This window comes from Boleophthalmus pectinirostris, unplaced genomic scaffold, assembly GCF_026225935.1.
Source record: "Boleophthalmus pectinirostris isolate CB_2022bp ecotype Guang Dong unplaced genomic scaffold, ASM2622593v1 HiC_scaffold_8, whole genome shotgun sequence".
In the NCBI taxonomy this organism is placed as follows: Eukaryota; Metazoa; Chordata; class Actinopteri; order Gobiiformes; family Gobiidae; genus Boleophthalmus; species Boleophthalmus pectinirostris.
This window is the reverse complement of record NW_026571515.1, coordinates 9,198,938-9,212,513: the sequence shown is the minus strand read 5'-3', so window position 1 is coordinate 9,212,513 and position 13,576 is coordinate 9,198,938. Positions and strand designations below refer to the sequence as shown.

Sequence of the window (13,576 nt, the reverse complement as noted above, 5' to 3'; positions counted from 1 at the left end):
CAATCCTTCCTTATCCACAGAACTTTGAGCATATTTGTTTACATTTTACACAAACGAAACTTAAAACTGCATGGCTAATTTGCATAAACTGAGCACTCAAAAACCGGCTCGAACACTGCATCCGCAACAAAAACGATTCGAATACGTACTAGTGTGGACGGGGCCTAAGAATGCATGTTTTGGAGCAATAAATCACATCTGATATAATAAGATAAATAGTTTTGTTAAATTTTTTGCCATACTGTGAAAGATTCCAGCCAAATAATAATAACAGCTCCATGGGGGCAGGGGATCCTACAGTAGAAAAGTTACATAATGCACCTTATTTACTTTTAATTTGGTATTTAGTGTTAAGATGAAGTTTGAAATAACAAAATAAGCAATGTGGCTCTTGTCTTCATGACCCTATAAGACAAACACGGAGGAGCTTTTCATGGTTAAAGTTTCACACATAGAAGATTTTACACTGGTCTTCTCAGAAGACAACCTCACAAACAAGTTTCATACAATATTTTGAGTAAAATTACATCTAACTGTATGATTTTTAACTTGTGAGGTCTAAGCACTCAAAATAACCAGACATTTCACACGTTATACATTCGTCCACCTGCACCAACACGTGTGCTTAATAATGGACAGGACTGGGACGTCATACATGTCTGTGAACCATGTTTATACAAGCCAGTCTGACTGATAGGACATTTCAAAATCACACAACCATATAATCTTATAATTATGGATAATATACTGTAGAGTCTGTCTGCAGTGATTCATGTGTGCAATGGTGTTTTGTTTAAGGATGCAAAATAAGTAGTGTAGGCAGGAAACATGAAGAATTGTCTTGTTTTGAATAGTTTTGTTACAGACTTTGTCCTAGTTGTGTATTTCTGTCAGGATTGATGCCTGCTTAAAGGTTATAAATTACACAAAATTGACTCTTGTGAGCTTTAAACCGTGTTAGAATGTTAGAAATATCTCATCAAAAACATACCTGGAGTTGTGTTTTGATTCATTCACACATGTTTGAGTAATTCAGGATTATTACATTGTTGGCTCAAAATGCTCTGTTCATGTCATGTAGTGGTAGTTTTCAAGTTAACAGCTCCTTTTACCTTTTGTTCAGTGGAGATTGGCATTTCCAGGGCTGAAATATTTCTAATGATTCTAGTGAAGGTGTAAGGAGTTTAAAAAACACACTGGAGTCCTTCCCATATTACCGCTGACATCACAAGGTGGAACAGAGTGTTTCCTGTTTGAGTGGCCTAAATATGCAGGGTTTGTTTGCAGGGATGTAACAATAACCGAAATATCGTGATATTGTATCGTCAAAATCCTCACAATAATATCATGGACCATCAAAATATATCGAATTACAAGTCTCTTTGCTTAAATTAAGAATTATGGTGCAGCAATAGCTAAAAAAAAAGCCAGAGGGAATGACATAGACCATGATCCTTTGCTCCATTTCAGTGTAGACTACATGAAGAAATAAGTTCTAAGCACTTTTAAGTTTTTGGATTAAGTCTTGTCAAGGCATTTTAAGAGGGAAAAAGTAGCATATTAACAGTTTTGCTGCCTCCACAGAATTTCGCAATAAATATCCTGTGACGATATTGTATTGTGAGACTTGGATATTGTTAAACCCCCTATTTGTTTGTTAAACGTGTGAATGAAACAAAACAGAACTCCTGGTATGTTTTTTGATGAGGAAACAACATTACATTACAGATTTTTTTTAAAAGCGCAATACATCCCTTTTAAATGATTATCTAGTTTCGATTGCTTTTAGTATGAGTATCTGGGTATCGATTTTTTGACACTCCTAGTGGTGAGGTGAGAGTGCTGCCCTGGTTTGACCCCAGTTTGGTTCTGATAGACTTGGTTGGGTCTTGTTCTAGTCCTGGTCTAGATTTAGTCCCGAGTTTAGTCCATGTTTAGTCCTAATTTCTGTCTACAAACTTAAACTCAGCTACCATCTTGCAACTACTGCCCTTTCTCATACAATTTTTACGACTATTATAACAATACTACAAATCATAACTCATTATTAACGTCATTCAAATCTGCTTAACCTAAACCTACTCTGAGCTGTAATAAGCGGCTACTTAAAAACAGATTTCTCCCACAACAGTTTGTCCCCGAAGCTAAGGCTCGACTCGAGTTTCTCATTTTTAGACAGAAATATGATCCAGTGCAGGTCACTGGAGCACTGTCTACTGTCACCATTTAACGTGACAGGCACAAAGCGCAGTGTTAGTGAGAGACACAATAGTCTAATAATGAACAGGAGCAGCGAGTCTGTCGTCACGGGGTAATCGCAGAGTGTGAGGTAGGCTTGTAGTAGCTAGTAGTAGTCTGTTGATGGAATTTTTAATTGTAATGGAACGAAAAATAACACGTGTAGTTCAAGTTGATACTACTTTATTGTGTAGTAGTTTCCATACCTGTACGCGACTAAAAATAGGAATTATAAGATCAATATTGAGTTTAAAAGGACAGATCTGATTACCTGGCCAGCAAGACTGTATTTAAGGGTTCACAAATCCACCAGAAATATAGACTAAAACTACCACTACATGACAACACAAGGTGGAGTAGAGCATTTTGAGCTTTGGAGATGCAAACTAATAAATCAGGTTTACTCAATCGTCACGAGTGAATGAAACAAAGCACAACCCCGGGTGTGTTTTTGACCGACACATGGACTATTTTAGCAGAAATACGGGCTATTTTGTTTGTCTTTGTGCATTTGAGAACAGAAAAGAAGTTTGTGCTTTTCTCTTAACTGGATTTAACAAAAGTTGGATTCCTCAGCTTGTTCTCACTTTCAGCTTAGTCGGTCTAGTTTGATGTGTAGAGCACAATTAAACAGTCTGGCTGGTTCTAGGTTATGTACTTGAGTCAAATATTGGGCTTATGCTTTTTATTACCTTCAAAACCCCACTTGATCCTATGAACAATATATCACCCACGTGTACCTCAGGCCCAAACAGCAGTAGTACAAGTGGTGGCAGATTCAAGTCTGAACTGTCCTGTTACCCGGAGTCAAATTACAGAGCCTTAATTGTTTGGCTTGACTAAATGGGGCCTAATTTATCTCCTCTTTCCCCATTTGTCCCGGTGGCTTATGGGTAATCCACGTGTCGATCTGCTCTCTGATCTGTGCTCGAAGTGTCAAAGTAAACTAAACATGTCCAGGCCTGAACACAAGCCGGGGTGATGACCTGTTATCACTGAGGGGTCAGAGGTCAGTGCTATCCGCCAGCTAACTCTCTGCCCCTAAACATATTTAAGACCTGACTATTAGGAGATGCGTTTAAACTGATACGCCTTTCTTTCTCTTTTCATTCATAAATCATCAATGATCAGCGTAGGGCGGTTTAACTGAGAGGTCTGTAGTTCTGCCAATAAAGGCTTGCGGTTTGGAGCAGAGTTCAGAATAAATGTAACTATTTTTAGTGTTAAATGGTTTGTTTATATTAAAGAAATTAAGATTGAAAGCCATATAAAAGTATTTTTAACTGGAAAAAGATGAATCAAATTACAAATGGTCATCAATCAATATGATAAAAAGCAACATATTTCATTTTTGCCATATCACCCAGCTTGGTTTCTTTTTGAGATGTTTTTAAAGTCCACACACTTTTACCAGACTCTCAACTATAAAGCTATTGTTTTTACTCTTTTTTGCAGTTTGCCACAATATGTAGACTAATATGGTTGTCAAAAGTATCAAAAATCAGTCAAAAATCATACTAATCGATCGTAAAACTAGTATTAAAATTAAATACTAATTTGAGCAGGTATCGATATTAAAAAAAGTCTTATTCACGGGACAGAAACTAACCTTTCCTGAATAACCTTAGAATGATCTTGAGCTGTAAGAGAACAAATATAAGAGCACATAGACTAGTATACGCGCATGGACAACTATGGAACCCACCTGGACCACTGAGGAATTACACAGATATAAGACCACATGGCAAAGTTTGAAATTTTATTATTGTGACGACACTAATATGTAACAAAATCATAAAAATGGGATAAAAATGGCTAATCACAAGTAACAATTCTAACATCTGACAAAGTGTGATAATAAAATATACTGACTATATGAACTCAGAGCTGTCCTTATTCCTGAAGTCAGATCTGCAGTGGAATCTGAGGAAACTCAGTTGTGAGTATCTTTGCCTGCACTTTGAAAGGAAATCTGTCTCTGTAGAATCCATGTCCTCGGGCTACAGCTAAAGTGTCTTCAGCCCTGACACTTTCACCTAACTCAAACTCTACCTGTCTCACCTGCTTTCCACTATTACTGAGCACATTTTCTACGTGAACTTTTATATGTGGAGAGCTGACAGAAGACAAAGCTCAGCATTGTACCTGATTTATACAGTCTTAAAAACAGGAAAAACAGAACTAGTTAAGTTTAAACACAACCACATAAACCACATGTTTAGACCCAGTTCTTTTCAAACAGAAAACACAAGTGCTCCACTGTGTTTTTAAAATCCATTCACCTTCACGAGAATGATTTGGATGATTTCAGTCCTGGATTTATTGGATAAACTAAATGTAAATGGTATGTCACTGCATGACATCACAAGGTGAGCTTTGGAGATATAGACAGACTAATAAACCAGGTTTACTCAATCATGAGTGAAATAAAACACAAATGATTAATTTATAAGCCTGTTTGATGTTTCACAACTTTCAGAGGCCAGAGCAGAGTTTTGCAATCAGGGTAATGTTAACAACAACTAGCATGCTAGCAGCACACCTCCTGGTTTGTGTAAGATAAAAGCTATTTATAATTAAATACAAACAGCACAATATATCTGTTCTGGGGCAAAACAGATGTTACTGGATTGAAAAAAATCGTGTGCTTTTGTTAGATCTTGCAGGTTTGTCTCTAGTTGACAGTCTTATGCTTCATTCTTGGTCCACAAAGGTTTTATAAAAGCCAGATTGTAGCTTACAAACTGCAGCCCATATAAGTCCACATTCCTCGCCCTCTCCTACTGTTTAATTAATCACAACAGGCTGGCTTCACGCAGTCAAATCAAAACAGACTTAACCCCCACAGCCTGTTGAGAACGAGCATACAAGTGGGCCCAAACCTGAAAGACAAGCTCCCAGCCTCTCACCGTGCACACATAAAGCACTCTCGCTCCAGTAATGAGCAGATTTCGAGGGTTTTTGGGGAGATTTCCTGAGCTAATGACATGCTAGAACATCCACTCGACCAGGGCTGAACGCAGAACAGGGACTCAAAGGGAGAGAGCAGGCAGTAATCCAAAAGGGAAGCCTGGGAGGTGCTCTGGAATTTTGAAGAAGACAGGAGGAAAGATGGGAGCGTTAGGAGATTATTGGAGATAGTTTCACATCGAGGAGGTCCCAGGTTTGATTCCTGCATAATTTTGTTTGTGGAGTTTCCATGTTCTCCTGCAATTTATCTGATTAAACCTTGCATAGTAGCTAGACAAAATATATATAATTATGTCTCAAATCTAGAAAGAGTGCCTAACTTGACCACTCTTCCTGACAGGTTAACCCAATGGACATTGAAGGATGGGTCAAATGCACAGAACTAACTTTTACAATTACAATAAAGTGCTGCTTGGTGCAATATGTAGCTTTTCTCAACTTGTTTCAGGTTGTTATCGCTTTGCCTGTAATGTTGCAGAGTATGGCATTAAATCTATCTCCACAGAGACAAGCAGGTGACGCCTCAAGGCCAAGTTACACGTCAGATCTGTGGAGACTAAACTAGATCCTACATTTAAAGAAGATCTATTGTGCTTGTGTTTGCTATATATGTACAAGAATTGGAATATTCATCTGCAATTTCTGTGTTCAAAAACTGGTGTGTTCTATACCAAAATGACTACGCGACACTGACGATTTCTATGTGATTACAAAAATTTTATTGGAGAAGTAAAGAGTAGTGGGTGTTTGCCGGTGGCGGTGAAAACGGGGAGTGATCATCAATATGGCGTAATAAAAATAGTGATTAAAGATTGCTCAAATATGCACAAATCACTCCAAATACAGCTTCGCATGTGTAAATAGTGAGGGGAAACACCTATAACACTGGGGCTGGGTATCATTAAGGAGTTGCCGATACGATAGAAACCTTGATTAGGGGTGTAACAATATCCAAGTTGCACAATACGATATCGTCACGGTATGAACCTCACAGTACGATATTCCAGTCTAGTTCTATTCTAGTCCACGGTAACAATATCCAAATCTCTCGGTATGATATTTTCACCATATACATCTCACGGTATGATATTTATTGTGATATTTTGTAGAGGCTTACAAAATTGTTAATTTGCTACTTTTTCCTCTTAAAATGCCTTGACAAGACTTAATCCAAAAAATTAAGACTTAAAAGTGCTTAGAACTGGTATTTCTTCTTGTAGTCTGCACTGAAATGGAGCAAAGGATCATGGTCTATGTAGTTCCCTCTGTCTTTTTTTGTTATTGCTGCACCATAACTCTTAATATAAGCAAAGAGATTTGTAATTTGATATATTGTGATGGCCCACGATATTATTGTGAGAACTCTGACGATACGATATCATGATATTTCGATTATCGTTACATCCCTAACCTCGATACATAGGCCAAGATATGACACATATCTCGATACAGTGCACTTTTGATTTGATATGATATATTTCAAATCGATTCTGGTTCAGTAAAAAATAAATACCAATGCTCGTGGCTGTGATACTAAAAGTCTTCGTTAAACCACTTCTTGTGCAAAGTTAATATGAAACACAAACATTTTACTCATCAAAACTGTGAAAATATCAAATGTGTCGCATAAATGAGTTGAATTTCACTAAACGAGCAACAAATCTGTAGCGCTGTAACAAAATAATTTAGTAAAATACACCAAAAACTACTCTTGGCGATATATCGATACAGCAGCTCACGATATCGATCCTGTATCATCACATTAACCGATACGATATGCCAATATTTCAATATTTTTCCACACAAGCTCTGTTATTGATTCTGCTTTAACACTTCCTATCCTGCCCATCATATAAACTCTTAATTACTGTTTATCTGCACTACTACGGCTTTTATTGTCTATGAAAATACTTTTGTTGCCGATGACTTTCTGATGAGTTTGTTGTTAAAATTCAACCGGTCTTTAAGCGATGATTAAGCCGCAGGTATCCAGTCTCAAACTCCAGCCGGGATTATAACAGCTTTATGGGTTAACCATTAGAGAAGTCCTCAGGGAGATAACCTCACCTCACTGCCCTCTTTCCCTCTCTCGCTCCCTCTCTCCCTCTGTTCATTCTTTCTCTATCTCTCTTTTTCTCTCTCTCTCCACCTGCTCTCTCTCTCTCCACATTCCTCCCAGTGACTGACCCGTGTCCTGCTCCAGACTAGGTTGATCCGCACAGAAAGCTGACAAAAATCGCTAACGTTGAACTGACTGTACGTGCAGCAAAGCTTACCATGGCCCAACTGTTAAACTACTAAAAGATAAAAATGCAAATAAAATATAAAGGTTCCATATTTTGCTTTTTACTGATATATATTATAATGTTGTTTCTTCATCAAAAATATACATATACAACATTATAACATAACCTTTAAACTAGTAAAAAATAATATTGCAAATAAAATCTATGTAATTTCTTAAAATATTATAATTTTAATACATTATTTCTTACTGCGCTGTTATAATGTAGGTTTTATAGAAGGGAGAGAGCAGTCATTTTAATTACTTTGAGGTGGCATAGGAGAGTTATTCAGCCCCGGGACACAGGCAACTTAGGTATGCAACTGATCCTTCTGAGCACCCATAGGAATTTTCAGCACAACAATGAATTTATGAATGAGTAGTAGTGTGCTATAAATAAATAAATGCACTCTTAAACTTTTTATACCTTCTTGCTTAAAATAAACGAAAAAATATATATATATTAATTCTATCTGCTAATATATATTTCATTTTGCAAGTACTACCGAGGCTAAACCAGAACAAAACTAAAGGTGCAATCACAATTGTCCTACTCCCAGTCTAGTCCTAGTCTAGTTTTGGTCTAGTCCTGGTCTAATCCTGGTCTAGTCCTGGTCTGATCCTGTTCTAGTCCTGGTCTAGTCCTGGTCTGATCCTGGTCTTGTCCTGTTCTAGTCCTGTTCTAGTACTGGTCTAGTCCTGGTCTTGTCCTGGTCTTGTCCTGTTCAAATACTTGTCTAGTCCTGGTCTAGTCCTGGTCTGATCCTCTTCTAGTCCTGGTCTAGTCCTGGTTTGATCCTGGTCTTGTCCTGGTCTTGTCCTGTTCTAGTCCTGGTCTAGTCCTGGTCTTGTCCTGGTCTTGTCCTGGTCTAATCCTTGTCTAGTCCTGGTCTAGTCCTGGTCTAGTCCTGGTCTAGTCCTGGTCTGATCCTGGTCTTGTCCTGTTCTTGTCCTGTTCTTGTCCTGTTCTAGTCCTGGTCTAGTCCTGGTTTGATCCTGGTCTTGTCCTGGTCTTGTCCTGTTCTAGTACTGGTCTAGTCCTGGTCTTGTCCTGGTCTTGTTCTGGTCTAATCCTTGTCTAGTCCTGGTCTAGTCCTGGTCTGATCCTGTTCTAGTCCTGGTCTAGTCCTGGTTTGATCCTGGTCTTGTCCTGTTCTTGTCCTGTTCTAGTACTGGTCTAGTCCTGGTCTTGTCCTGGTCTTGTCCTGTTCTAGTCCTTGTCTAGTCCTGGTTTAGTCCTGGTCTAGTCCTGGTCTAGTCCTGGTCTAGTCCTGGTCTAGTCCTGGTCTAGTCCTGGTCTTGTCCTGGTCTAGTCCTGGTCTAATCCTGGTCTTGTCCTGTTCTAGTACTGATCTAGTCCTGTTTCAGTCCTGGTCTAGTCCTGGTCTTGTCATGTTCTACTATGGGTTAATCCTGTTCTAGTCCTGTTCTAGTCCTGGTCTAGACCTGTTCTAGTCGTGGTCTAGTCCTGGTCTTGTCCTGTTCTAGTCCTTATCTCCAATAAGACAACCAGGTGACACAGCAATGCCACAGGTCACATCTAATAAATAAATAATAAACGATAGAATAATAGATAATAATCTAAATAAACAGACAAGCATGTGGCAAACCCTCCACCAGAAAAATTGCAAAATGCATCTTTAAAAGCAAAAGCACAGATAAAAAGGTTAAAAAGGTAAAAAGTTACTCAAGTAAAAGTAAAAATATCACATGAAAAAATCTACTTAATAAATGTACAAATGTAATATATTTAAACTCTTTATAACTCTTTCATATGTTTTGAAGAGAGTTTTAGAACAATTAAAGGGTGAAACGTATTGATTTTGAAAAAGAATTTAGTAGATTTTAAGTGATTCAATTGATTTCTTAATTTTCTAGGCGTTTTTGTGTATAAAGAAAAGTACTGCAAAACTTTAGGGGGCAGGAGTGTTACTTGGATGTGTACAGATTGTGCAAAATTGTTCTTTTGGTGCTCGTCAGTGTAGGGAGTAGTCGCGAATACAAAGTTGAAAAAGCTGAGACACTCAAAAAGAATAAAATTGTTAAAAGCCTTTAATACCACATGGCAGATAAAGTTAAAAGCAGATTTACAGTAATAGGTGTAGGTCACATGTTCAAATTGGGGTTTTTACTTTTTACTTTTCAGTTCAGATCTAAAATGTAGTGGAGTGGAAAGTACAGATATCTGCTTTCAAATGTAGTGAAGTAAAAGTAAAAAGTACAGTACAGACACTTAAGATTTTTACTTTACTTTACTCTTACTTTACCAACCTGGAACAAGAATCACCAGAAGGCAAACATAACGTATTGATACTTGTTACTATGACGATGTTACACAGTAGTAATATATCGTAAAACTGCTCGGGGATAGAAAAGTCCACACTGAAAGATTTGCTGAGCTTATAGAATATGAGTTTGTGCGGAGTGAAGACTGGTTGCCTGTCTGTTCTCTTATAAGGAGGCTGAGTCATGTGCTGCCAAGTTCTACAAAGGAAGCACCGCACGGAAAAATGACTTGGCAAAAAGTACACAGATCTGACCTCCACTCTCCTCCACTGTCCACTCTGAGGGCCAAAGAAGAGGGACCTACCGTAAAGTGGTCATAAATATACTTCAGTGGTATCAAGGGAAAGGGAAAGTAGTCCATTGTAGAATGAATATCTTGGAAAGTAGAAAGTTGAGTTTGGAGTAGCAACTAGATAAAAGAAACTGTACTTTTCTAGCAGCATACCTGTACTTGAGGAATATTTTTACTGAAGTAACAGTACTCATACTCAAGTAAAAGTTGTGGTTACTCTTCCTGCTGTGAGCCTACAAGTGACAAAAGCTTTAGGTTGACACTTTTAAATGATTTGATTATGATTATTATTTGTTTTTCTTGCGACGCTCCTTATTTTTGTGTTCGATTTTGTTCTATATTTAATGTTTAGTCCTTCAAATTACATTAAATAATCATTTTAAATCAGATGTTATGCCCCGACAGCTACTCTTTAAGTTACTCTTACTTGAGTAGTCCATTCCAAAATACTTTTTACTGTTACTTGGGTAATTTCTTGGACCACTACTTTCTTCTTCTAGACTAGAGTAATATTTTTAAGTATTCTGAAGTAACGCTACTCTTACTTGAGTACAATTTTTGGCTACTCTACCCACCTCTGATGCCAAATTACATGACTATTTGGTGGAAAAATCAGCTCTATGTTTGGCTTTTTTATACTCCTGATTCAACTTTTGTTCATTATTTCCAGATCAGCATACAGTTTGCTATAATAAGCCTTTCATCATCATTCCCCTGTCAAAACATGTTTAAAATTGGCAGGCATTAAAACAACAGAAGCAGAAGTAGGAGTAGGAGTTGTATTCTTTCCCAGTTCATTTCCCAGTCCTAGTCTGATCCTGGTAGTTACACCTTTGTGCTAATTTGCTGCAATAAAGTAATCTAAAGCTAATCACTGGTCTACAACTGCCCTAAGCTGCTCTGTAGTTACACAAGGACAAGGAAGTCAAATTAAAAGGAGAAAAAAAAACACCTTACTTGGTTTAGACTTATTTGGTGAGGCATCAAATTGGAGAATGTTGGTTTGTTTGTATATAGTGAGTCATTTGTATCCTTAGATTTAGCAGACTTGTAAAAATTTAGGTATTTGCTGAGATTTTTGTCTATATACCCATTTATTCATACTTAACTTAACTTAAACTTAACTTCATTCTTTATTTTATACCCACCCCTGCTTTAGATTGCGATTTAAAGATGCACTGTGTAACTTTTCTGGTGGAGGGTCCATCAAATGCTTTGTTATTGCTTTGTCTGGACTGTGTCACAGTATAGTATTAGTTAAACCTTTTTATTTTCATGTAAACCAAACCAGGCCAAGTTACAGGTCAGATCTGTGGAGAGGCAACCCCACTCACAGTTAAAATGCAGTTTTTCTGGGTATTTTTGAGCATAAAACCACCTGTAATTGAATAAATGTAAAGTAGAGCTATTTAATGTCATTCTGTGGGACATTTCAGGCAGAGCAGTCACATATACATAGAAACAAGCAGGTGATGGACCCAAAACAAAAAGTTACGCAGTGCACCTTCAATGCCTCCACTCAATGCTAATTTGGTGCATAATGAAATCACTTAAACGCAAAAACGACCCATTGCAATGTTTGGTTAATGGCACAGGTGCGTAAAAAGGTGCGTAAATCTCAACATATCTTTATAAAAACAGAGTAAGTTCAACACAGTCGGAACAAAACGTGCTAAACCTCACCTGGATGGTTTGGCTTGGGTCTCCGGACACGGGGCCTCCCACTAGCTTACAGTACAGGTCATGCACCGCTCTGCCGCTTTCGTCCTCTCCGCACGTCGCCGTCGCCGTGATTTTTGTGCCCTCTGCCAGGTTAAAATACGGCGGGTGCAAACTGTACCCGTTCACTCCGTTCGTGGGCAGCTCCTGGGCATATCCCGTGGTCAAACATGCCGCCACTGCCAGCACCAGGAGCGGGCAGAGTGACCCTATCCTGGCCGCCCGCACTGCAGTCCCGACCGGCGGCTGCATCCTGTCCACCTGTCTGCCTCCCCCCGTCAAGAAGAACCGCAAGAGAAAACAAGCTGAAAAGTCAAGCAAACTTCTAAAACAGTAGCATTTGATAAGCTAGACAGTTGGATTGTATGCTAAAGTGACTAAAAGGGAGCGGGGGAAAAGTGGAGTCCCGTAGGAAGAAAGTGCGACCAGGCTGTTGCGCGCAGAGTGTTGGCTCCGAGTCGCTGCACCTTCTGTGGCCCGCGGGATGGACCTCCCCCCGGCCTGTGCAGCCGAGCGAGAGAGGCAGGAGGAGGGCACAAGCTCTACCAGCGCTCCCCCTAAAGAGAAACCGACCAGAGTGCACGGGTATGCACTTGGTAAGATGATTAAAAAGTAGTGAAAGATTTAATTTTATGCGCAAAAAGTTGAGAATTACACGGGAAAGCTAAAGCCACGTGGAGAGGTTATTTGACTAAGCAAGATGGCTACGTTCTTGGCTCTTATTGTAATTTAGACTGAATCAATTGAGACTTATCTTACCAAAATCAAAGAAATAATAGTTTTAGATTGTGAAAGAGTCAACCTGAGTAGGGTGGTAATAATAAAATTGTGAAACGAGTGCGTAATTAAGGAAAATTGTTAAACACTCGGCCCATTCATGATTTATTCACGACTAATGTGAGCCAGTATAGTCACATTTTCTTTAAGCTTTGGTCATTTTTAAGCAGCTTTTCTGTATCTTATTTAACAAGTGACTATTTATGCATCTCTTTACTGTTGACAGGGATCAAATTGGTCAAAAATATGGACACTTGGGACATTTCTTGCATAAAACTAGGATAAATCATTTGTTTTGGTAAAATCTGCTGGGAAAGGGGGCACAGGACTCCAAACTAGGACTGTTCCAGGTAAATAAGGACGTCTGGTCACCCTAGGCTTGAGCTGTGGTTTAGATTTTATTAATTCTAGTTTTGACTTAGCTTACATAGACCTATTTGAGTTGTTTAAAGGTGCACAGTGTAGCTTCTTTCTGGTGGAGGGTCCATAACCTGATTGTCTCCATGTGTATGTTGTTGCTTTACTTTGAACTTTACACAGTATGGTATTAAACTTGTCTATATCCATGGAGACAAGCAGATAACACGACCAGGCAAAGTTACAAGTTAGAGCTGTGGAGCTGCAACTCCACTCACAATAAGAATACAAGTTTCTTTTTATGTATTTCTGAGCACAAATACACCCATAATTGTATAAATGTAAGATATGTCTAATACCATACTGCGGAGCATTCAAGGGAAAGCTATAACATCGGCATGGAAACGAGCAAATGACGGACATTCTACCAGAAAAGTTACAAAGTGCACCTTTAAGATCAGTTCAGTGATATTTATGCTTGGTTTAGATGTTTTGAATTAGACTTTAGATAGACTTGGATCCTGGTTTAGCCCTGGTTTAGTCCCAGTTCTGTCCTGGTTTAGGACTGGTTTAGCCCTGGTTTATGCCTGGGTTTAGTCCAGTGCAGGTTTTACAGTCTCATTAATCCCTCATTCCTTCACAGCAAACACAAG

General features: G+C 38.6%; 1 protein-coding gene across 1 annotated transcript in view; it reads right to left on the bottom strand.

Annotated features, from left to right (window-relative positions):
- The window catches only part of lama5 (laminin, alpha 5), a 149,969-nt gene extending 137,763 nt beyond the window's left edge, over positions 1-12,206 (bottom strand). Inside the window, 1 exon segment of the mRNA XM_055166165.1 lies at positions 11,754-12,206. Coding sequence (XP_055022140.1) covers positions 11,754-12,041 — 288 coding nt within the window. The 5' untranslated portion in view covers positions 12,042-12,206.
- Between the last annotated feature and the right edge of the window lie 1,370 nt (positions 12,207-13,576).